This window comes from Dendrobium catenatum, unplaced genomic scaffold (genome assembly GCF_001605985.2).
Source record: "Dendrobium catenatum unplaced genomic scaffold, ASM160598v2 fragScaff_scaffold_981, whole genome shotgun sequence".
In the NCBI taxonomy this organism is placed as follows: domain Eukaryota; kingdom Viridiplantae; phylum Streptophyta; class Magnoliopsida; order Asparagales; family Orchidaceae; genus Dendrobium; species Dendrobium catenatum.
Genome location: NW_021319443.1, coordinates 66,817 through 92,620, shown reverse-complemented (window position 1 = coordinate 92,620; position 25,804 = coordinate 66,817). Strand labels below are relative to the sequence as shown.

The following is a 25,804-nucleotide window of genomic DNA, read 5'->3' as shown; positions in this document are numbered from 1 at the left end:
AAAATTGCAAAAACTGTATGATCTTCAACCGTTTCAATGTGTCCACGACTTAAGTAGAAATTTACCGAGCAAAGTTATCACAGATTGATCGAAAAGTAGAAACATAGCATCGATAGGTAATTGGACGAACATATATCTGAAAATTTTAAAAAATAAAAACATATATAATAAGTAAATAAGATACGCACAAAAAACGCACAACATAAACATAAAATACGCACAACACAAGCAACGATCACGCACAATATACGCATAGAGTACTCACAACATACGCACAAAGAACGCACATTTCAGAAAATATGACAGCAAAGTATACGCACGCATAAAGTACGCACGCTGTATGTACACACAACATAAGCAATTATTACGCACAATATACGCATAACATACTCATATAGTATGCACAACATATGCATAGAGTACTCGGTGCTTAACATTTAGTTATGGTTTATGTTTCAAATTTCAACATAAATTCATAAACCCTAAATACAGAGAAAACTCAATGGAATCAAAGTATCAATCAAACATTTAAAAAGTTTCGAGAAGCACCGCATACGCATAGCGTAAGCATAAAAAAAATGAAGAACTTCAAAACCTTGAACACCTACGCATAACATAACCATAAAATACATAGACTGAACAGAAATCATGGCAGCAAATTGCTTTTTTCTTGGTGGGTGACGACATCTGAGAAGGAACTGAGGGAATGCTTGGAATTGCTCCGGAGTGAATGTTTGGAAGTTGGAACGTTTGCTGGAACTTGAAAACCGTAACGCAGCGTCTGACATTCGACCTTTATCAGGGTTTAAATGTTGATGCCATGTCGACATCTCACTAGGCGCAATTAGGGGTCGGAACTGAAAAAAAAAGGTTAATTTTATTAGAGGCGTCGCCTAAAAAATGTGAGGCGAGGCACACCTTATGGCGCGCCTCATTAAACTTGAGGCGTAAGCCTCAAAACCTTAACTTATTGCGTAGGTTATAAGGCTTAAAGGGACCACATTGCGGTAAGGCGCGCCTTTTATTGCGCAATTTTAAACCATGGCCCTGAGTCCTTTGTTTGAGGGCATGGTGGTGCTGTCATTATTGGACCGTGGTGCTAGACTGAAGTTCTTTCACATTTTTCTTCTTTAGAATTTCCTGCCCAAAATAATAAAAATTTAGTGACTTTTTACTGAAACATAGCCAAGTAAAACATCACTTTTGCTAACTTAACAAAATTAAGGCAACTCTTATGTTTAGACATGTTCTAGCAAATTGATATATTACTTTCATAAGAGTGCTGGTCTTATTCCTACATGAAGACTGACATGGTTATTGGAGAATTTTCAATGACACCATAAAGGTTGAATGGTCAGTCTTTAGTTTTTACATTTGTTAATCCATCTGCTTTAGTTTTTACATTTGTTAATCCGTCTTCAATATTCAGAATTGCTGAACCAAAAGAATGTGAGCATGGAAACCCCATTTGAGGAGCATTCAGATAAAATGATGGATTTTTTGGATTGCTGATAATTAATTGGCCAAGTGTACTTATGCTACTGTTTATGCGATTTTTTATTAGTTCGTTATCTTATGTGTCTTCTATTCGTGTGTTATTTGACATTTGGATAAAAAAAAAACAAAGTATGAATATTAGCAACTTTTGACATGACTTAAAAAAGTTCTGTACTATTGATTGCTGTCATCCATTTTGATTAGCTTGCAAATATATCGTGAATTGTTTGCTATTCTTTAGTGTTTACCATAGAATTAACCGAAGTGGGAATCAAATAAGTTGACATTGTATTTTGGCCCATATCGGCGAGTCCTCTGCAGCAGACACAGCTCGAGCGACCGTCTTTGAAACCATGACCGTCTTTGAAATCAATGGTCCACTAGTGACCTCCAGCATGGCAAACTGATTTCCGCAAAGGCTAGATTTGTCTTATGGCAATGAAAAATGAAAACATATGCCTTATGTGTCCTTTTCAAGTAGTTAGGATTTTATTAGTTAGAGAGGCAAGCGTCCAATGCTGCTTTGTTAAATAGAAAAGTGATGTGAAACCAGGAATTGTTTCTTAGAAATTAATAAGAGTTTGTTAGAATAATGATAATGCAATTTTAATGCTTCTCCCAATTGACACTTCAATAGAGATCTTAGAATTTAACAAAGTCTAGGCAAGTTATTACAACTAAATTTGCAAGATATATATAATAACAACCTCGATCAAAAGTAATGACAATGAATAACCAACTAGAATCCGGCGGTTAACATAGTGATCGTCTCACCTTGAGGCTTAAAAGCACTCTTCTATGTCTAGGGTTGTCGGAGGAAGAAGAACCACACAAGAAATGAGACCACTCCGAGGTAGACGGTGTCGGCGATCCGTAGTGATGGAGAGGTAGGCGTAGGATGTGGATGTGGAAAGGAAGGTTGACCGTCGATGATCCACTCGTAGTCTGCAAATTGTCGGTCGACGACGTGCACAAGAGTGGGGAGGATTCGATCCAAGTAACTTCCCACTGTGTCGTTGTCTCATGTCAAAGAAGGGGGATCGAAGGATTTGAATATTCACTTGGACGTCAAACACAAGTCCGCCTTCAAGCTCCGGATCCGCCATACGTCATTGCCAGTAGAAAATGAATATCAAGGGAGGGCGAGAACGAGTGGTGGTGGCAAGGGAGAAGCCGGGATTGGGCCGGCGTGAAGGCTTGAAGGGGGCGGCTAGGTAGAGAGCTCACATAAAGGGAATTTCAGGAATCCTGAAATTTTCTCAGATTTTGGGAAGGATGGAAGGGTTTAATTGTGGAATTCAAATTGAATTCCAATAAGGGGGGGATTTCAAATTTGAAATTCAGAGGGGGAAGGAGGCGGCGGCAAGGGGGGGAGGGAGCCGGCGGGCTGGTGGGCTGGCCGGTGGCTGCTGGCCAACGGGTTGGGGGGCTGTAGGCCGGCGGCCTGGGCAGTCCAGGAGGGACGGCGGCAGTGAGCAAGGGAGGGGGAGGTTGTGGGGAAAATTCTAGGGATCCAAAGAATGAAATTCCAATCTCCCACAAGTGACTTCAATCCAAATCTTCGCAACGACGACTTGATCAAGAGAAATAAAAAGAAAAGCGAAGGACAAGAAAACCTAGAAGTCACAAAGAGATATAGTTTCTCCTATGAACTCACTAAGAGATCGAGGAGGTTTGCACTCACAAAGAGAACATGAAATGTAACTTTTCATTCATAAAAAAACTAAGTAGCAAATACAATGATAAAGCCTATATATAGGCTAACTGGAAATAAAAGACAATAATGTCCTTGGGCTACAATAAACACTAACTCCCTCATAGGGGTACAAATGGAAAAACATGATAAAACTTCAAAAATAAAGACTCTAAATCATGGCCGTCGCTCGACGACCCCTCCGATGGTGTGCCGGAATCTTCTATGGATGTCCTCATCAAAAAGCTTTCAGAAGAAGGTGGTATTAAGGTGGCATGTTTTGGACAATGAAAGGCATCCAGAAAATTATCTCCACATTCTCTTTTATTTTCTCCAATTTCCCCGGTTTAATTTACCATGTTCTCCTTTTTTCCCTTTCTTGGAGTTCTCTGGCATGGCTCATGGTTGCTGTTTATCAATGTCTGATTCAAAAATTTGGAACGAAACCATCACAATGTTGTTAAATGTAATTGATTTGATCGTTTCTTAATATTCAGTGACATCTTTCTTCCTAAAAAATGGCCCATGGTATGCTTTTTGCTACTTTAGAATGGTTCCTCCATATGCATTCAAGTTGTCATAGATCAGCTGCTATGATTTACCATTTTGTATGCCTGAATTAGAACACTTCAGGCCATACTTACCACTATGCTTACTTTTTTCTGTTTAATTCGTTTTAAATGTATGGTTATATGGATCGTGTGAATTCAACTCCTGCATGTTCCTTTGTGTGATTATGTGAGTGACACCCTATGTCTTTGCGTTTGTGGTTATTTGCAAGTGTGCATGCTTTGATGTACATACTTGAGTTAGCTTGCATGAGCATGCAGTTTTGTGGTTGTGCATTTTTGGATTAGCTTGCGAAGTTGTACTGAGGAGAATTTTCTTTTCTTCATGGATATGTTTGTATTAAGCATTCTTCAAGGGTATGCTTTACTCCATTAGAAGAAAGGGGTTTATTTCTAATTATTAATGTTCAAAATGTTTTGAAACTTATATTAGAAATATAATCTATTTCCAGGAAATGGATGCCAGGCGAAAGCACAGTGGTAGGGGTTCTTTAAATCCCGCTATATCTGCACATGTGGAGAATAATCCGGCTGGAACAGCAAGAAACTATGGCATGAGGTCTGGATTTCCACGCCGTGGATTTCGTGGTAATTTTGTACCTCCCATTAAATCAAACGGGGGGAATGCTGGAAATACAATAAGCTCACGGATTTCAGAGAAAAATGATGATTTGTTGGATGATTCTACAAGAACATGGTTTGTGCTCTAAGTGGAATATGAACTTGTGCTGAGCTGATGCACCATGTTTTTTCTTGTTTTCAATTTAGTTTTTCAGATATAGTTTTTATGATTAGTAAAGGCTTCACAAGAATGTGCAGACTCAGGTTTGCCACACAAAGTAACACAATTTCTGGTAGTCACGTTAAATATCTCAAATGCTAAAGTCAATGTAAATGCAATCTGACTTTTTTTATTGGAAATTAAAATCCAATCATCCAGATATTGGTGGGAAAATTGAAGGATAAAAAGAAGATTAGATTGAAACTACCTATCATGATCTAGAACTCAAATAATTCTCTGTTCACAACACTTATCATATCTATTTAGGTTTGACTTTATGGGTCCTTTATGCATTGTTCTTGACCTTGATTGTCTAAAAATACTTTCAAAAGTGGCTTAATACTGTACAACAACAACAACATGAATCCTTACAAGCCTTTATCCCACTTTGTGGGGCCGGCTACATGAATTCTTTTTCTCTATTATGCCCTGTTAAAAGTTAAATTAAAAAAAAAGGTTATTTCTAATATTTTTCTAACCAAGTTTTTTTAGGACTGCATCTATCTTTCTTAACATTAGTCAAATATAATACATCTACTTTCCTAACCGAGTCATCGGAAGGTCGCCATTTTTTGTGACCAAACCATCTAAGGCGACTCTTTCTAATCTTATCTTCCACTGGAGCTACTCCAACCTTTTCACATATATGCTCATTTCGTATCCTGCCTCTAAGAGTAAAGCCACTCATCCTCCTGAACATCCTCATCTCTGCACCACTTAACTTAATATTATGCTTCTCTTTTAATGGCCAACATTCTGCACCATAAAGCATTGCATATCCAACCACAATCTTATAAAATTTTCCTTTAAGTTTGAGCGGGACTTTTCTATCACACAACAAGCTCGATGTATTCCTCCATTTCAACCATCCAACTTGAATTTTACTAATAATATCCAATTTATTTTACCATCACTCAGAACAAAAGATCCAAGATATCTAAATTGTGTACTCTTATTAATGAATTAATCACCCGATGTCACAATCCTCCCACAAAAACTATAATTACTAAAATTACACTCCATATATTCAGTTTTAGATCTACTCAAACAAAAGCCTTTAGATTCTAAGGTTGACCTCCATAATTCAAGTTTACTTTCAACTCCCTTTCTAGTCTTATCAATAAGAAAACATCATTAGCAAAAAACATACACTAGGGTACAAGCTATTGCAAATTACTAAAATTACACTCCATATATTCAGTTTTAGATCTACTCAAACAAAAGCCTTTAGATTCTAAGGTTGACCTCCATAATTCAAGTTTACTTTCAACTCCCTTTCTAGTCTTATCAATAAGAAAACATCATTAGCAAAAAACATACACTAGGGTACAAGCTATTGCAAATATCTCGTGAGATCATCCATGACTAAAGCAGAAAGATATTGGCTCAAAGCTGATCCTTGATGTAATCCAATTGAAATAGAAAAATACTTGGTCAAACCACTTTGTGTTTGAACACAAGTAACAGCTCCTACATACATATCTTTAATGACTTGAATATAAGCATTATTAACCATTTTCTTTTCTAGAATTCTCCATAGCATTTCTCTTGAAACTTTATTATATGTTTTCTCTAAATCAATAAATATCATATTTAAATCCTTCTTATTCTCTCTATACTTCTCCATCAAACCTCTCAATAAATGTATATCTTCCATGATAGATCTACCCGACATGAATCCAAATTGATTTTGAGAAACATTAGTATCATGATGCAATCTATGATTCATAACTCTCTCCAATAGTTTTAAGGTATGACACATTAACTTAATTCCTTTTTGATTCGCACAATCTTGTGTATCACCTTTATTCTTAAAAATAGGATTAACACACTCATTCTCCACTCATCTAGCATCTTTTAGTCTGTAAAATAATATTAAAATATTTAGTAAATAAATAAATTCCCTTATTATTAACCCCTACAACCATCTTAAAAAAAAGAAAGAAAATCAAATAAAAATTCGCACCTACCAAATCATACTGAAATTTTGTCGAAATTGGGCAGAGGTACTGCGCATTCGGCGCCTCTCTAGTCACTTCTCCACAATATATGTGGAAAACCTGCCTCAATCGCTGTTCTTTAACGTCGTCGCAAGAAAGCCAAACGAAACCTTTGTTCTTCTTCCCACGCTCGACTCCAGCAAACTGGAAACCCCTAGCCCTCTGTTCGTCACGATTCCTTCAGCTGACCTTCACACCCAATCTCAAACCTACATCCCATCTTCACCTCACACTCCCATCATTGCTTCAGACTTCTTGAGCTACCCCAATCGAAACCTTGACCCGAACTCCATAGCCCTAGCCGTAGACTCCTCATCTGACGCCTTCCTCTAGCCAAGACCGAGCTCCTACCTGCTTCTATGATTTCATCTACCCAACCTGCCCTAATCCATATAGTTTCCTCCCTACTCCAGGCCGCCGCAAACTCCATCTAACCGAGCCATCTCTGCCTTGATATATACATACATATATATATATACATACATATATATATATACATATACTTAAGGTTAGATGATGTTTTATGATTTAATAGAACTAATTTTAGAACTCCAATAGGAATGTCTCTCTATAGTCTTGTGTTTGGAAGAGTGGAAGGCTATTTCATACCAGCTAAACCCCCCCTAATCGGTTTTTAAAACCATGTATCTTGGTCTCAATGCAAATGTAGAGTGGAAGGCTATTTCATTTAGGAAGGTAGGGCTTATAGCTTGGCTTTGAGGCCAAGATGCCTATGCATGTAGGTATGCATATGCTGACTCATAAATAAAGACTTTTTGTTATCTAATCCTTAAATGAGGACTTTCTATATACAACACATTTAGGGGCTATGAATGTTTATTTTAATTTTTGAAAACTTAGCTTCTTGAAGGGAGTCATGCAATTTTCTTATTTAAAAAAACATGGAGCCGAATTTCATTTTTAGATTGTTTACATTTTAATGGATAGAAAACTTATTTTTGTCCTGAGAGCCTATGATGGAAGCACACGCTAGTAAGAAAACTGAAACAAAGAGAATAATGTATAGAACTCAAACCAAACTCTATTCAAATAGTAGCAATCAGCTATAACATTCAAAATTCGACAAAGAAACACAAAGAGACTTCAAAGAAATAAAGAAATAAAAAAAAACAATGCTATCCTCAGACAACCGTTAGAGCGGGTTCCTCACATGCATCGAAATGTATGCTAAATAAGATAAGTGCATAGGGTTAGCAAACTGATGGTCCACCATTGCAAGATCATCCAATTCTTCCAACAAATGCTTCCAAGTTAACCAACAATCACCACCAAAGCTCAAGAAGAAGGATACAGATGGAGTGGACTTGTGGAGAGACGAAAGAGGTTAGAAGCCAAGACGAAGGGTGGAAAGAGCTCGTAAGATTTCCAGAGGGGGTGGAGAAGAAGAATGGAACAAGCTCGCAAGATTTTCCAATAACCCACAGGTCAATAGCAAATTTGCTCACAATAATCAACTCTCTTCTTCACAAAAACATCTTATATTTATAGGCAAGATAGGAGAATACCAACAACCATTTTTAATGAATTTCTACAACAACCCAAGCATCATAAGTCATGAATTTCCCCATTGCTTTTCACGGAAAACAACCCAGCTCAGGAACTGAAGGAGCAACCACGGGAACCAAGGGGAACCGCACGGAACCGAGGCATCTAAAGCCACGAGAAGACCCCCAGCTCGGAAAACCAACAACCACCGTGAGAACCAAGAAGTCTAGGCACGAAATTCAGCCAGCACAGAAAACATAGCCACGATTTCTCAAGAGACAAGAAGAAAGGGGAAGGAGAAGGGACAAGTCCACTCCAAAAATTGAATCCAACTTAATGAGCTTATCTTTAGAACATTAATGAGCTACTAAACTTCAGCTCATCATTAATGAGCTAGCTACTAAGAAATTGAGCTCAACCCCAACCTTCTCCAAACATCACCATAGGCCCCAAAACTGTGGACCATAAGCCAACCCGTGAACCAGCAGCAGCCAAGGACCAATCGAGCCAGCTAACCAAAGGTTTACCAAGCCCCTTCGCACAACCTACAATGTTCATTGGATGCTTTCCCATCATTAGATAGCTAAAAAAAAGAAAAGAACATAAAACATACTAATGTTCAAATAAAAATAAAAATACAGTAATATTTGATAGCATTAGCCTACCCATCAAACAGTCCAGGCAAAAGCAAGAAAAGAAACCTAGGAAAAAAATGCATTTCTATTGCACAATAAGGTAAACAATCAAACATGCTTTTATTTATAAATAAAGTGCAAGAAATGTAAACAGAGTCCAAGTTATTACAAACAGGTTTGACAGTTGAGTTGCCTGCCATTATACAACCTAGTCAAATTATTACAGACTCTACTTGTGTGGGCTTGAAGCTTTATCTTTCAAGTAAACCTGAGGCCTCACCTTCCACTGGTACATCCGTTTGGTTCACCTTCTTTTGATCCAGATCCCCACAAGTTTTACATCCTACTTCTATCAAATACATTTTTGAAAAGAAAAGAGACTCAAACCTGCAGTGGATTAGAAGCAGTTTATATATAATAAAGCATTACATCCAAAATTTTGTTTAGCACTTAGAGTGCTAAACACATGCTTCTACCCTATTGGCCACATCTTTGATGGGTTTTAAGCAGCATCTGTCATGTAAGCATTTTATTATTTATGAGCAGTCTCTTTAGATATGACCACCGGCAAGAAGAACAATGTATATTTCTATACTATCTACTTAAGGGAAAGTGTCCACACACAGAAAATCCAAGGGCAATCACACCAAATCATCAATCACATGTGCACAAAAAAAAATTCTAGTCCTAGCATGCCTAGTGGCTGTGCACCTAAGTATGTGATGATTATGTAGCATGTCACCCTAAGGGTGTTTGATTTCATTTTGGAATGAAGATGTTTAATCTTTATTCAAGGGTGGTTTTACTTTAAGTTGTTTTGTAACTTAAAGATTTTATTTGATTTTTAAAAGTTTCATATTTAGGAGGGTTATGAAAAACCCATAAAGTAACCACTACTTGCTTTTGGACAAGTCTGTTACTTATGAATCCTAAGACACAATAATATAGACATCCTATCTTTTGGGGTAGATGATTGATTATTGTATCAAAAGGAACCTCAGTAATTTTTAGGTGTTTTGGAGTTCTCTTAGTGTTTGGATAAGAGAGGTGTCTATCTAATATAGTAAGATAGACATGCCTGGGGGGTTTCACTTAGGACTTGATGAAATTCATCCATTAGGGTAGGATGAACTTCAACAGAAAGGACAACTCCTAAGGGATATCTATGTGTTTAACATTTTAAATGTCATAGGAGAGGCTACTCAATTTAGGTTGAGTGAAAGAGATCACTTAGATTTTTGGTCTAAGAAAGGGTGTCCAACATATAGCTTTTGGGCTACATGTGGAAGAATTCTCCTTAGCTTTTGGAGCTAAAAAGAGAAAGATAGGAATCCAATATTTAGCTTTTGGGCTAAATGCAGAAGAACTCCCTCTAGCTTTTGGTGCTAAAGAGAGGGGAAATCTCCTACAACTTTATAGTTGGGGGAGAGAGAACCTATAGCTTTTGGGCTAGGATATGATATCTTCTAAAGCCTTTGGAACCTATAGAAGTGAGGGAAGATTAATAGATTTGAGGCTACAAATCAAAATGATGCTCCTTGAATTTTCATATTCAATGAGTTGGATTTCATTTGCATAATTTGGATTAGGCAAACAGAGGTGAGTCACTTATTGAATTTAGCTCAATTGGTAAGAAGGATTTGTAACTTTGGGGTTACAAATCAAGAAAGATTATCATTGAACTTTTATGTTCACTGATGGGTATTCAGTTTGCTAGATTTAAATTAAGCAAACATAAGAGAATTATGTGTAGGTTTGGCCTACACGTCAAGGATTCTTTGGACTTTCTGGTGTCCAAAGAGAGGAGCTCGTTCACCTAGTTTGGGTTAGGAGAATGAAAGAAAATTAGGATTTGATTCATTTGCTTGATATCGGATTACTTGTAGAATTTTGTTCAATAAATAAATGATTTTGGATTGAACTACTTGTTGATTTTGATTCAACAAATAGGAGATTTGTATGAGACTTTCATACAACTTTTGAGTTGTAGAAAGGAGAAGAGAAGATGCATCTTTGGGTTGCAAGATTTTAAAACCTCTTTGAACATTTGGAGTTCAAAGAGGGGAATTCATTCTCTCAACTTGGGTTTGAGAGCATGAAGATGGATTTGGAAGCTCTCCTACGATCTTGGCTTGTAGGAAAGAGAGAGGGAAATGCAACTTAGAGGTTGCAAATCATAGGAATTTCTTTGAGCATTTGTTGTCCGAAGAGGGATGATGATTGTTTGTTGATTTTGTCTCAACAAACAAAAGATTAGTGACTTAGAATTTATTTTTAAGGTTTACGACCATGCAATGATATTGGTTGGAACTTTTAGAGATTTCAAATTATCATACATGAAAGAGAGGGGTATCTATTTATTGATTTTGTGACTCAACAAACGAAGGAGGGAGTTTAAGATTTGGCCCTAAGCTCCAAATGATTCATGCAAAGATATATTTGGAGACTTGAGAGGTCCCAAATAATCACGCATGAAAAGGATAGGTAAATGATTGTTTATTGACTTTGTCTCAACAAACAAATGATGAAAGGAATTTAGGATTTGGTCCTAAAATTAAACGACTCATGCAACGACATATTTAAAGGCTTGAGGAGCCTTAGGATATCTTGCATGAGTAGATCTTTGTTGGTTTTGATTCGGTTCCAAGTTTCAAATGATTCATGCACCCTAACACTTGGAGCTTTGAGAATACTCCAAGCATTATGCATGAAAGAGGATTGTTCACTTGTTAATTCCATGTCTTAACAAAATAAAGGTTTGGACTTAGGATTTGGTCATAAAGCCTTGAAGATTTATGTGATTAAATGATTTAGAGCTTTGAAGGTTCTCCAAAATATCACACATGAAGGGGATATTTGTTAGTTTATATTCCAACAAGAGAGATGAAAGAACTTGGAAGTTGGTTCCAAGTTGCCAATGATTCATGCAATCTAAACCTTGGAGCTTTGAGAATGCTCCAAGCATTATGCACGAAAGAAGATTCCCCATTCCTCCATGAATGTTTTGGATCCATGGAAAGAGGAGATGCACATATAAAAGATAAAGCCTTGAAGATTTATGTGATTAAATGATTTAGACCTTTGAGGGTTCTCCAAAATGACACACATGAAGGGGATATTTGTTGGTTTATGTTCCAACAAGAGAGATGAAAGAACTTGGAAGTTGGTTCCAAGTTGCCAATGATTCATGCAATCTAAACCTTGGAGCTTTGAGAATGCTCCAAGCATTATGCACGAAAGAAGATTCCCCATTCCTCCATGAATGTTTTGGATCCATGGAAAGAGGAGATGCACATATAAAAGGAATTTTCCTATGTCTTTTAGAGTGTTTTGGACTTAATTAGGAGAGGGAAGAATGATTTCCTAAGGCTTTGGAGAGGACTATAGATCAATTTTGGCATGATCTAGAAACTTTGGAAGCTTGGTAATCCTAGCAAGAGATCTAGGAAATATGATTTTGACTCATGTTAAGGCATGAAAACACACCTGAAGTTTCTAAGAACAATCCAATCAATTTTGTCATGAATGGTGATCGAAGGTTTTCTAGGAAGGTCCTAAAGATCCTTTTTGATAGGATTTGATTTATTAAAACATTGATGTGAGGTTCCAATCTCTAAGGATTTTGATCATTTCATTCGATTATTGGATTTGGAAACTCACACAAATGGAGTTAAGTAAACTTGAGCGTGAGGGCTCATGGGCCTTTGAGGGCCCATGTCATATCTCAAGCCCACTTCAAGGTTTAGATAAGCCCATTTGGTTAATTTTCAAATACCAAATGTGATGGATGTAAACCAACAATGATTATCACTTGTATGCTCTAAATTTAGTGAAAAGATCAATCATGAATTTGGTTGGCCATAGACATTATGGGGTCTACAACATAGACCTTTGAGGATCTATGAGAAACCCCACAAAGATCGGTTGCTAGTGATATTGTTTCCAACCAAACACATTCACATTCACTAACTTTTAGAGACTATCAATTCCTACATGCAAACTTTCCAAAGTTTATATCAATTTTGTCATGACACAAAAATTGGATAGTTTGCATGCTAGAGGAACATTCGTTATCATCCTTATCCATGAGAATTAAGAGATACAATGCATATTTAAGTAATTCAAGAGCACACAAGGGGTGGCTTATGGGTCTTTGTAAACCCACATCTATCCCAAGTTTGCCCTACAAATTAAATGAACATGATTAGCAATCTCCCAATAAATTTAGAAGTATGCAATCCTTAGAGAAAGTGATCTACACTATTTTATTTAGATCAATTTTGGCATAATCTAAATTCTAAACAACATGCAATTCATTTGGCCAAATCATAGCCTCCAAAATTGGGTGCTATGACGATGAAGCCTAGGTTTGTTATAGGCGACAGTTTGATACAATATGATTGCTATTACATGCATTTGAGAGGTGTTGGATATCAATCCAACACCCCTACATGCGTTGGCATGCCTCTTTGACTCTCACAAGAGAGCAAACAAGTAAAAAAATACTAGTTTTTTACTGTTTTGCGGAGAGGACAGCGCAAATAGGTTTTGGGGAAGCAAACAAATGAGGTTTCTAAGAGACCTATGGCTTGGGGATGTCAACTACACATCAATGGCCTTGGGGGCCCCTAGGTTTCACTAAGTTTTAGAATTTTACCTCACCCCGGTGGCCGAGTTGTCCTAGCGTCCAATCCAAGCTCCAAATGCTATCCAAGCTCCTTTGAAGGCTACAAGCAGCTGTCCAAGCTGCTTTGAAGGCTTCAAGTTGCTGTCCAAGCTGCTCCCATGGAAGAAGACCGCTGTCCAAGCCTTTTCGGATGTTACCGCTGCTGTCCAAGCCTTTCCGAAGTTTGGATTTTCTGTCCAAACTGCTCCGGACAGCAGTTTGCTGTCCAAGAACGCTCCAAGCAGTAGCTTTCAATATTTGGAAGGCTCCCGGAACTGATTGCTTGCTACCCAAACGTTCTAAACAGTAGGTTATGCCGTTTGAAAGCCTCTGGAGGCTAATTTCGTTGTCAAGTGGTCGCCGGAGTTGACTTGGAAGGAAGGGGATGCTTCCTACCACTTCCTAAGAGCAAAAGAAAAGAGTTACAACAGTTCTTTGCTACAGATTTTTGAGAGAGCGAGGAGAAAGACAGCAACGAACTCTCAAATCATCTCAAGTCCCTTGCCTCGGCTTCCCCTCCTGGCTAGGTCACATGCAAGGAGACCCCTAGTCGGCCTCTTCTCCTAACTTGGACGGGCTGCACGCAAGGGGAACACAGGGAGGCCTCCGTCTCCCCCTCTTTCTCTGGTCGGGACGCACGCAAGCAAGGGAGCCGAAGGCTTCCCCTCTCCTCTCCGCTATGTCTGGGAAGTGCCGAACCAAATGGGAGAGCCGAATGACTCTCCCTCTCCCTTGCGTGCTCTTGGAGAGCACGAGGACAGCAGGTCCCGCCGCCCAAAGGACCCAATCGGGCTTCTCACGTGTGAAACGAGGGATTTGACATAAAGTTTTGTGGGATTTGAGATGAAATCTCAGCCCTAGATCAAGAAATCTGATTTTGGGAATTCAATTTAGACCCAATTGATAAATTAAGGCTGAAATTGAGCACACATCGTACTCGACTCACACTGGTTTGAGTCGGTTTGGGTCATATTGTGTCCGATCAAGTTAATTTTGTGAAACTGAACTCGAATTGGCGCCGGATCGCGTCGAATTGGACTCGACGACGCTCGACGTGGTTTGATTTCATTTGATTCGATTTTAATTAAATTAAAATGAATTTAATTTAATTAAATTTCGGTTTAATTTGAGTCGATTTTGCCTCGACAACGATTGATTGGGTTGATCGAGCGCGATCGAGCCTAGTTGGGCTCGATCGGGGTCGGGTCGATACGAAAATATGCGTCATTAGGAGGGGCCAATATGCATTCTTGGATGCCCCTTAATAGGATTCACATGGAAGTGTTCCCATGTTTTTTTGACTATTTCCGGACGTATAATTTTTCAATGAAATGCACAAGATCCAATATATATATACACAAACACACACACACACACGAACACACTAAATTGGACTTCGATAAAGAACTACTCATTATTTTAGATAGGGTTGTGTACAACTCTTCCTCAACTCATTTTAACTCTAAAAGGGACTAAGGGGTTGTTTGGTTTGAAATAAAAGGGCTGTAAAGTATTCCAATGCTGGGAGTTTAAGAAAATTGGTGCTTGATTTGAAGTAAAACAAATGCAGTGTAAAAGTTTAATACATAATCGCTGCCGACTGTCGCTGCTGCCATCGGCCACCACATTCGCAATCCGCTGTTGCCTGCCTCTGGCTAGTGCCGACCAACACTGCAGCCATGGGAAACTATTGCCGATCGCCGTCACCCCCTACAACCACCGCCACCCACCGTCGTTGACCACCAACCTCTTTGGATTTTACAATGCACTCATTTTACTTCAAACCAAATTAACAAAAAAAGTAATATCATGCATTTATTTTATATTTATCCAAACAACTCTAAAGTATTCCTTTTACATTATAATCCTTTTACAATGCATTCCTTTTACATTTCATTTCTTTTTCAACCTACAAAACTACCTCTAAAGGAGTAGGTTTCCTGTTAACAAACAATTCTGAACAATAAAAAATCTGTCACATTCATAGTCTGGTCGTGTAATTACACATCCACAAACAAAGTAAAATTATACTAATATTTGTTTTGAAGATAGAAAGCCCTCCTTTATTTGCATTATTACATAAGAACCTAGTATCATTACTTTTGATGACGTTATTTTGTGTTGGGAGCATCTAGTCAATAATTAATATAATTTCTGTTGCATTAGAAGACACGTAGACCCACTATGGAGCAACATGTGAGCATTAAAACTATTTTACTAGTTAAACATAGTATACGCCATTAAATTTCTTATTAGGACACATTATTGGCATGTTGGGACCTAGGACTATGCCATGCCAACTATTGGTGCCCACGGTGCCATATGTCATCCCACATTAGCATGCCACATTAGAAGAGCGGCTATGATTATTCCTCAATAAAGCTTTGAATTTACCTAGTCTGCTTCCAAACAAGTTCAACAATAATCAGTGTTTTCGGCTTTGTACCTGCCTTGATTAGAGTATGAAGGATCTAATACTTCACCACCTACTTTAAGAAGAATTCTATTGAACCCCTGCTAGACAATGTGGTAAACTATTTTCGAGACTATTCTAACTTGCAAATGCTCCTGAAAGTTCTTCCCTTATCTGCTCTGCCAAGCATGTTTTGGAATCAGTGCACCTAAAGATGGCCAAAAATGAATATAGTGTTGGCTTCCTAGACTTGACACCCAATAAAGGGCCACATAAATTCCTCTCCTGATGACAAAGAGGATGAGCCTTCATCTGGTAAACAAAAAATTACCATAAAAGCTACAAATTAATTGAAAAAATTGAAGTACCAACAAAATAGCAGTGATTGCTAAATATTTTTAATTGACGCAATCCGCTCATTGCAATAAAAATATGACAAGGGTGCTGAAGTTATAAATAGATCAACGTTCATAAAAGAATGCATGTCATATCTTTGTAACTAAGTTGGTTATGATTTTAGCTTTTTAGATGTTAAGGATGGGTTAAATTCCTTTGGACTGAGCGGTTATGCCTGATTGGTGGCACACATCAATCATGATATAAAACCCACAAACTCGCCAATGGCTATTCTTTTAAGCCTCTGAGCCACGTGATCCATTTGTTATTGAACATGCCATGTGTTTGTTGATGTTTCCATGAAATCACTCTCCCTGGCATGTTTTACACTGTTAATTTATCGGGATAAACTTGGACGTGGGAATACTATGGCTACTAGTCAAGCCCTTAGTTCAACCAAAGACCTGACTTGAGGCATAAAGCCTAATGTTCGCCTCACACATTTTGAATATTTAGACTGGGACAAAACCTAAAGGGTTGACTCATTGGATCTTTACAGAGCTTAGTATCATCTCTTCATCTGCCTTCCATCCCCTCTATGCACAATGCATCGTCATTAAATGACAAGAAGCCATCATGGCGCCAAAATATTAAAATGGAGACTCACGACATCTTTAATTGATGGTTTTCTCCAGTGATCCCGAGAGGATGCTAATCCCGTGGCTTTTACTGTAGGAAGCCTTGAAGAATAAATATATATGGCCTCAATGAGGACAAATTCGCTGGACGTGCGTTATCCAACATACTGTCTGTCTGCTGAAAAATCAGTAGTTTTCTGGCACTCGCTCATGAGCTTTATGGAGCATATAAATATCTAAAAATGATCTGTCCAAAAGGGTAAAAACTGAAATAAGTAGAAAAGCTATAGTGTTAAGGATGATTCTTGGGTTTCTTTCAATTTTATGTTATATTATTGTTTATTGAGTAATTTGTTCTTCAATTCTTTCATTGGTATTTCTTTGGAACTTCAGGTTCCTTCTCGTTTTGATGCTCGGGGTAAACATTCACTTTCCCATTCCTTAAACTTATACAACTCTTATCTGAAAATTCACTTGTGAGACATCAAATCTGTCACGCTGTAATAGGTAACTACAAATCGTAAATAAATATTATGCTTTGATTCATCTATTTGTTTTTTTTTTCTAAATTTATAGCAATTCTTAAGGATTCTGAGTTCTAATTATCATGAACTCTTCAGTCAAAGATCTCTTTCAATACGATATGATAATATCCAACTTTTAAGCTTTTGATGTCAGTTTGGAAATATTGTGTGGTCCTGATGGGGAGCTTCCTGAGAAGTTGAGAAATATAGAACCACGTCTTATTGAACATGTTAGTAATGAGATAATGGACAAGGACCCTAATGTTCGATGGAATGACATAGGTATTTTTAAGATATTCCTAGAGCAACCCTCTTTTTATTGGTTTCAGCTTTTCCATGGTTAGTAAATTATGCTTGCGGATTCTTAACCTGACTCATTACAGCTGGTTTGGAACATGCGAAGAAATGTGTTACGGAGATGGTTATTTGGCCTCTTTTGCGGCCTGACATATTTCGAGGTTGTCGCTCTCCCGGAAGAGGTCTACTTTTATTTGGGCCCCCAGTAAGTAATTTTTATGAGAAATAAAGTTTTTCATAGCATTATTAGTTAAGATGTTCCTTTGATTCTTGCATTATCTTAGGGAACAGGTAAAACAATGATAGGTAAAGCTATTGCTGGAGAAGCCAAAGCAACCTTTTTTTACATATCAGCTAGTTCATTGACAAGCAAATGGGTATGGTTTATTTTTCTAATATACCTTTCTACGCAGACTTGATTTTCTTTTAAAGCTTGCATCCGAAGTTTGTTATTGCATTTAGTATGGACAGATATACTATAGGTTGCAAGTATATGATGCTCCAATGTGTGATATTTTTTTTCCTTTGTGGGAATAAAAATTTCTATGTAATCTAGTTGCTGAAGTATATAATACATAAAAGGCTCCTTGGTGTCATTGGTTTTGATTGAAAGAATGCTTTAATTATATGCAGGATGTGTCTATGCTCCTTGCCCCCATGTAGATAACTTATATACGGCAAGTTCTGTTAGTGTATTATTTCTTTTTGTTGAAGGTTTGTTTTGAAGATATATTAATTAATATTTAAATACATCAAATCTTATGCTTCAACATTCACCTTATTACATTTGTTTTGGGTAAGTTGTCAAGTCCTTCATTCATTCCAAGAGTGCTGCATGAAATATTAATTCTATTGCTTATTACTCATTTTGACGATTTGTGGCCATATTAACCTTAGGAATCGATCCACAACAATCATTAGACTTGCCTTTTTGATACATCTGTTGACGAATATTTTCGTATCGACCCGACCCGGACTGAGCCCGATTAGGCTCGATCGCGCTTGTTCGACTCGATCGAATGTCGTCGAGGTGAAATTGACCCAATTTAATTTAATTAAACCAAATTTAATTTAATTAAAATCAAATCAAAACCAATCAAACCCCGTCGAGCGTCGTCGAGCCCAATTCGATGCAATTCGGCGTCGATTCGAGTTCAATTTCATGAAATTAACTTGATCGGACCCACTTGAACCCAAACCGACCCAAATCGGTTTGAGTCGAATCCAATTTGGTCTCAATTTCAGCCCTAATTGACTGATTTGGGCTAAATTGAAAGCCTAAATATGAAATTGAAATCAAGGGCTCAGATTTCATCTGGAATCCCATTCATGATAAAACCCTTGTTTCACGCGTGAGGGCTCGGATTGGCTCCTTTGGGCGGTGAGGCCACCTAGCCTTGCGATCTCCAAGATGGAATGAAAGGGGTGGCAGAGCCGGCTCTTCCAGTTTTTTGGTTCGCCCGTCCCAGATAGAGGGAGACAGAGAGAGATGAGAGGCCCTCTGCTTGTTCGTCCGTCCCGAACGAGAAGAGGAAGAGGGCAAGAGCCGTTCGGCTCTTGCTTGTGTGCGTCCCGACCAGAGGAGAGGGGGAGATGGAGGCCTCCCTGTGTTCCCCTTGTGTGTAGCCTGTTCAAGTGAAGAGAAGAGGCCGACGGTGGCCTCTTGCATGCGACTTAGCCAAGAGGGAGGGCCGGCCAAGCCTTCTCCCCCTTTCCATACATTTTCTTGGGAGCTGAAGTTGAAAGAGGAGGAGATTTCATGCTACCTAGCTGCTGTCTTCTTCATCTTTGGACTGAAAAGGAGTTCTTCTTCGCTGCCATTGCTTTCTTCCTTCAATTAGAGAGCAAAAAATCCATTCTTGCTGCTGCTGGTGAACTTTTCTTCCAAAACCTAGGGCAAAGGCATGTTGAAATCAGCCTTTGCTGCAGCTAAGAGAAGGTAGGAAGCCTCTACTTCTCTCCAAACCATCTTCGGCAACCTCAAAACAGTGCAAATTGCTGTTTGGAATATTTGGACAGCAAACGACGACCTCCGGAAGCTCTCAAACAGTGAAATTCTCTGTTTGGAACGTTTGGACAGCGGTGGTGACGTCCGGAAAGGCTTGGACGGCGGTCTTCTTCCTTGGGAAAGTCTTGGACAGCGACTTGGAGCCTTCAAAGGAGATTGGACAGCGCTTGGAGCTCGGATAGGAGCGCTAGGACAAATCGGGAGAGGTATAACACTAAAATTTAGGCAAAAACTTAAGGCTCCCTAGCCAATGGCATGTGATTGACGATCCAAAGCCTTAGGTCCCTAGAAACTCTAATTTTTTTGGTCTCCCGAAATCCCTTTGTTGGCTGTCCACTTCGCGAAACTATGCAAATTTGGTGATTTCCATTTGTTGACTCTCATGTGAGGGCCCGGAGAGGATTTCGATACATGTAGAGGTGTCAGATTGTTATCCAACACCTCTCAAATGTATGTTTGTGCATCATATCGAGCTTGACACCCGTCGTCTACAATCATGCCCTAGGGTATATGCTATTATTTGACCTCAAAGTCAATGATAATGCATAGGTTTGAATTGTCACTAGTTGCATGCACTTCTCATTTAGATGCATTGTCATGACAAAATAGACACCCAAATCTAGGAGAACTTTTGCATGCAAAATATTAATTACCTCTAGAGTTTTTGTTTAATGCATATATTGAATTTAATCGATTTGGGCATTTCTAGTCATTGTGAGACATAGACTTTCAAGGGTCTATGTAGCAAACCTCATAACATTAATGATTAATTAAATTTATGATTTGCATCACATGAAACTTAGAATGTAGAGTAACAATTTTGAATTGATTGTTTGTTGAAGAAAACTAAGTATATGGGAATGTTCATAAGCTTGAAACTCATTAAAATTGCATGCACCCTTCTTTCAAGTACAAGTCATGGCAAAAATGACATACGAGTTGAAAGAAGTGTGCATATGTTGAAGTTTATGAACTCTAGAGAGTTTTTTGTGAGTGCTTGAATATGAATTTAATCAACTAATGAAAATATCAAATCATTGTGAGGTCACCCATAGACTTTCCAAAGTCTATGTTGTAGATCCCACAAAATATATTGTTGGTTAAGTTTATGTGCGACATTTTACAAAATAAATACTTGATTGCTTTCAATGATCAAAATTCCCTAATTTGGATAATCATCTACACATGCATGCATTCTAGGTTCTTCTTAGATCATGCCCCAAATTGATCTTAAATCTCCTAGAAGTCATAGGGATCGATCTCTCCTATCCGAGTTTCTAAATCATGTCAAAATTGGTTTAGAAATGTCTCCTAAAATCTTAGGAAATCAATTCTTCCATCTCCTAATTGAGTCCAAAACTCTAAAGGACATAGGGAAATTCCTTTCAAATGTGCATCTCCTCTTTCCATGAATCCAAAACATTCATGGAGGAATGGGGAATCTTCTTTCGTGCATAATGCTTGGAGCATTCTCAAAGCTCCAAGTTTTAAATTGCATGAATCATTGGCAACATGGAACCAACTTCCAAGTTTTTTCATCTCTCTTGTTGGAACATAAATCAACAAATACCCCCTTCATGTGTGATATGTTGGAGCACCCTCAAAGCTCTAATTTATTCTATCATATGAATCTTCAGGATCCTAGGACCAAATCCTAAGTCCAACCCTTTTCTTTGTTAAGATATGAAATTAACAAATGAACCATCCTTTCCCATGTACAATGCATGGGGTGTTCCCAAAGCTCTAAATGTTGGATTGCATGAATCTCATAACCTTAGGATCAAAATTATAGGTGCATTCCACCATGTGTGTTGAGACAAAATAAACAATCTCCCTCTTTCATACATGATTATTTGGGACATTTCAAGTCTCCAAATATATCATTACATGAATTATTTGAAGCTTGGGATTAAATTCTTAGCTACCTCCTTCATTTGTTGTGTCATAAAATCAACAAATGAGTATCTATCTCCATTTACTTGATTTCAACTAGGTGAATGATCCTATCTCTTTGAATACCAAATATTCAAAGAACATCCTTGAAATTTTGTAACTCTCAAGTTACATCTTCTTCCTTCAACCCCAAAGTTGTAAGAAATTTATCAAATCATTTAGTCGTTGGAACACAAACCAATGAGTAATCTTCTAGATATAGGACTCAAATACTAGTCTTCCTCATTTGCTTAGCCTAAAATTGAGCAAATGTTCATCTTCCTTTGAGTACCAAATGCTTAAAGAAACTTCATCATTTACTTAGCCCAAATCAAGTAAGCGGTCTTCTCTCGTTGAACATCAAAATGTTCAAGGAGTAATCACCAACTTGCAATTCTAAGTTGCATTTCATTTTTTCCTTTTCTACAACTCAAAGGTTGTAGGAAGATATTTTCATTCTCTTCGTCCAAATTATGAGAATGTACATGTATTTTTTTATCACCAAATGTTCAAAGAATGTTCATGAGATTGCAGCTTCCAAGTTTCATCCCTTCTCCTGCATCCCTCCAATCCAAATTGAAGGAATGAATCCCCCTTCTTTGGAACCAAGCGTTCAAAAAAACTCCTTCAATTTGCAACCCCTAAATTGCACTTTGGGCTACTTCTTTTCCTACAAGTCTAAATTGTAGGAAACCTCCAAATTCCCCTACATTCGCCTAGCTTCAAATTAGACAAATGAATTTGTCTCTTTGGACAACAAATGTTCAAAGAACATTTATGGATTTGCAACTCATAAGTTGCATGTTCCTTCCCTCTTTTCTACAACTCAAAAGTTGTAGGAAATCTCATCATTCTCCTAAACCTTAACTAGGAGAATGCATTCCCCTCTTTGGACAACAAATGTTCAAAAAACTTTCATTGATTTGCAACCTCTAAGTCGCATTTCCTTCTTTCTTTCCTACAAGTCAAGATTGTAGGAGAGCATCCAAAATCGTCTTCATGCTCTCAAACCCGAATTAGGAGGATGAATCCCCCTTTGAACACCAAATGTTCAAGGACAACCATAAGTTTGCAATCTCTAAATTGCATCTCCCTTTGCTTCTCTACAAACCAAAATCGTAGAGAATTTTCCTTCCTTTCTACAACTCAAAAGTTGTATGAAGTTCTCATTCATTCAATCCATGTTGAGTGAATTAGAAACATGTAAAAAATCATCTATTTGTTGAATAAAATCAACAAGTAGTTCAACCCAGACTATTTATTTGTTGAACCAAACTCGACAAATAATTCCAAGTCAAGCAAAAGAATCAAAATCCTAGCTTTCACTTATTCTCCTCATAGTTTAAAATTACGCAATATGAGGCACGCCTTTGCGTAATTTGCTTCAAAATAGCCTCAAAGCCTACGCAATTCTCAGGCATCATGAGGCGTACGCCTTAGGTGGAGTGAGGTGCGCTTTACTAGCGTTATTGCACAATTTCCTTTGAGGCGTACGCTCAGTACATGTTCGGTACCGCTCATTATATGCTCAGGTCCACTCATTATATGCTCGGTACCGCTAGGTATTTGCTCGGTACTGCTAGGTACATGCTCGGTACCGCTCAGTATATGCTCGGTACAACTAGGTATTTGCTCGGTACTGCTAGGTACTTGCTCGGTACAGTTCAATACCGCTAGGTACATGCCTGGTACTGCTATGTACATGCTCGATACCACTTGGTATCTTCCCATACAAACAACTTACGAACTTTAAAAACAAACAGAACTTGTATGATAGAATCTTACTATTTTTTACTTGCTAAAACCCTTAAATTCTTATTTACGCAATTCTTCGTTGGTGAGGCTTACGCTTCACACCGCCTCGAGGCTTACGCCTCGCCTCACGGACGAAAAACGCCTCGAGGCTTATTTACGCAATTTTAAACCTTGATTCTCCTAACCCAAACTAGGTGAATGAGTTCATCTTTTTGGACACTTGAAAGTCCAAAGGATCCTTGATGTGTAGGTCAAACCTACACATCACTCTCTTATGTTTGTTTAACCTAAATCTATCAAACTGAATACCCATCATTGAACATAAAAGTTGAATGATAATCCCTATTGATTCATAGCCCCAAGGTTACAAGTCTCCCTCACCTATTGAGCTAAATTCAATAAGTGACTCACTTCTGTTTGCCTAATCCAAATTATGCAAATGAAATCCAACTCCTTGAATACGAAAATTTAAGGAGTATCCTTTTGATTTGTAGCCTCAAAGCTACCAATCTCTCCTTACTTCTATAAGTTCCAAAATACCTTAGAAAATGTCATACCTTAGCCCAAAAGCTATAGGTTCTCTCTCTTTCAACTCCGAAGTTGTAGGAGATTTGTCCTCTCTTTAGCTCCAAAAGCTAGAGGGAGTTCTCCTACATTTAGCCCAAAAGCTAAATGTTGAGTTTCTACTTTTTTCTTCTTAGTTCCAAAAGCTAAGGAGAATCCCTCAACGTGTAGCCCAAAAACTACATGTTGAACATCTTTCTTAGACCCAAAATCTAGGTGATCTCTCTCATTCAACCCAAATTGAGTGATTTCTCCTATGACATATAAAATGCTAAACACATGTCCCTTAGGAGTTACCCCATCCGTTGAAGTTCATCCTATCCTATTGGATGAATTTCACCAAGTCCTAAGTGAAACCCCTTAGGCATGTCTATCTTACCCTATTAAATAGACAAATCTCTTATCCAAACACTAAGAGAACTCCAAACACCAAAAAAATTACTTAGGTTTCTTTTGATACAATAATCAATCATCTACCCCAAAAGGTGGGATGCTTACATTATTGTGTCTTAGGATTCATAAGTAACAGACTTGCCCAAAAGTAAGTAATGGTTACTTTATATGTTCTTTATAACCCTCATAAATATGAAACTTTTAAAAATCAAATAAAATCTTTAAGTCACAAACAACTTAAAGTGAAATCACCCTTGGATAAAGATTAAATATCCTCATTCAAAATAAAACCAATCACCCTTAGTGTGACATGCTACACATGCCTCACACACTTAGGTGCACAGCCCCTTAGGCATGCTAAGATTAGGTTTTTTCTTTTTTGTGCATGTGTTTGATGATTTGGTGTGATTGCCCTTGGATTGTCTGTGTGTGGGCACTTGCTCTTAAGTGGATAGTTTAGAAATATATATGTTCTTCTTGCAAGTGGCCATATCTAAAAGTGGGGCGCTCATAAATAATAAATTACTTGAATGACAAATGCTACTTAAAACCCCCTAAAAGGTGTGGCCAATAGGGTAGAAGCAGATGCTTAACACTCTAAGTGCTAGATAAATTTTAGATGTATGCTTTATTATATAAACTGCTTCTAACTCCATTTTGCAGGTTTGATTCTTTTATATTTTTTTAATGTATTTGATAGAAGTAGAATGTAAAACTTGTGGGGGTCTGGATCAAAAGATGGTGAACCAAACGGATGTACCTATGGAAGGTGAGGTCTGAGGTTTACTTGGAATATAAAGCTTCAAGACCCCACAAGTAGAGTCTATAATAATTTGACTGGGTTATATATTGGTAGGCAACTCAGCTGCCAAACATGTCTGTAATAACATGGACTCTGTTTCATTTCCTGCACTTTATTTATAAATAAAAATATATTTGATTGTTTACCTAATTGTGCAATAGAAATGCATCTTTTTCCTAGGTTTATTTCCTTGCTTTTGCTTGGGTGTGACTTGGACTTTTGATATGGTAGGCTCTTAGGACAAAATAAGATTTCTACCTATTAAAATATAATCAATCTAAAAAATTGATTTAGGCTCCATAGTTTTCTAATAAAAGAAAAGTGCATGGCTCCCTTCAAGGAGCCAAATTTTCAAAACTTAAAATAATCATGCATAGCCTAAAGCATGTTGCATATAGAAAGCCCTCACTTAAGGATTAGATAATAAAAAGTCATTTTCTTTATGAGTCAGCATATGCATACCTACATGCATAGGCATCTTGGCCTCAAAGCCAAACTATAAGCCCTACCTTCTAAATAAAAACAATTATCCACTCTAAATTTGTATTGAGACTAAGACACATTGTTTTAAAAGTGATTAGGAGGGTTTAGCTGGTAGTCCCTCCCAGGCGGGATAGTAAATGCAGAGGTCGGACAGGCTATGCCTCTTGTGAGGTATAGTTTGTAAGCCCCTTTGCACTTGTTAGATTTAGGTTCGAGGCACTACCTATCAGTAGTCCTCACCTTAATTCTAGGTTCCGAGGCATTGGTTGATTCCAAATCACCTTATAAGCCCCACCTTTCGAGCAGTTCCTT

At 37.9% G+C, this 25,804-nt stretch overlaps 1 protein-coding gene across 8 annotated transcripts in view; it reads left to right on the top strand.

Moving 5' to 3' along the window:
* Positions 1-25,804, top strand: part of LOC110100611 (ATPase family AAA domain-containing protein FIGL1) — a 108,516-nt gene that overhangs the window by 36,281 nt on the left and 46,431 nt on the right. For all 8 annotated transcript variants that reach the window (XR_003701745.1, XR_003701744.1, XR_003701743.1 and 5 more), the window contains exons 4-7: positions 4,212-4,456; positions 17,413-17,540; positions 17,642-17,760; positions 17,840-17,932. Coding sequence is in view for 5 of the 8 variants with exons in the window: in XM_028697625.1 (XP_028553458.1) it covers positions 4,212-4,456; positions 17,413-17,540; positions 17,642-17,760; positions 17,840-17,932 (585 nt within the window). In the remaining 3 variants the exon portion in view is untranslated. The remainder of the gene's footprint in view (positions 1-4,211; positions 4,457-17,412; positions 17,541-17,641; positions 17,761-17,839; positions 17,933-25,804) is intronic.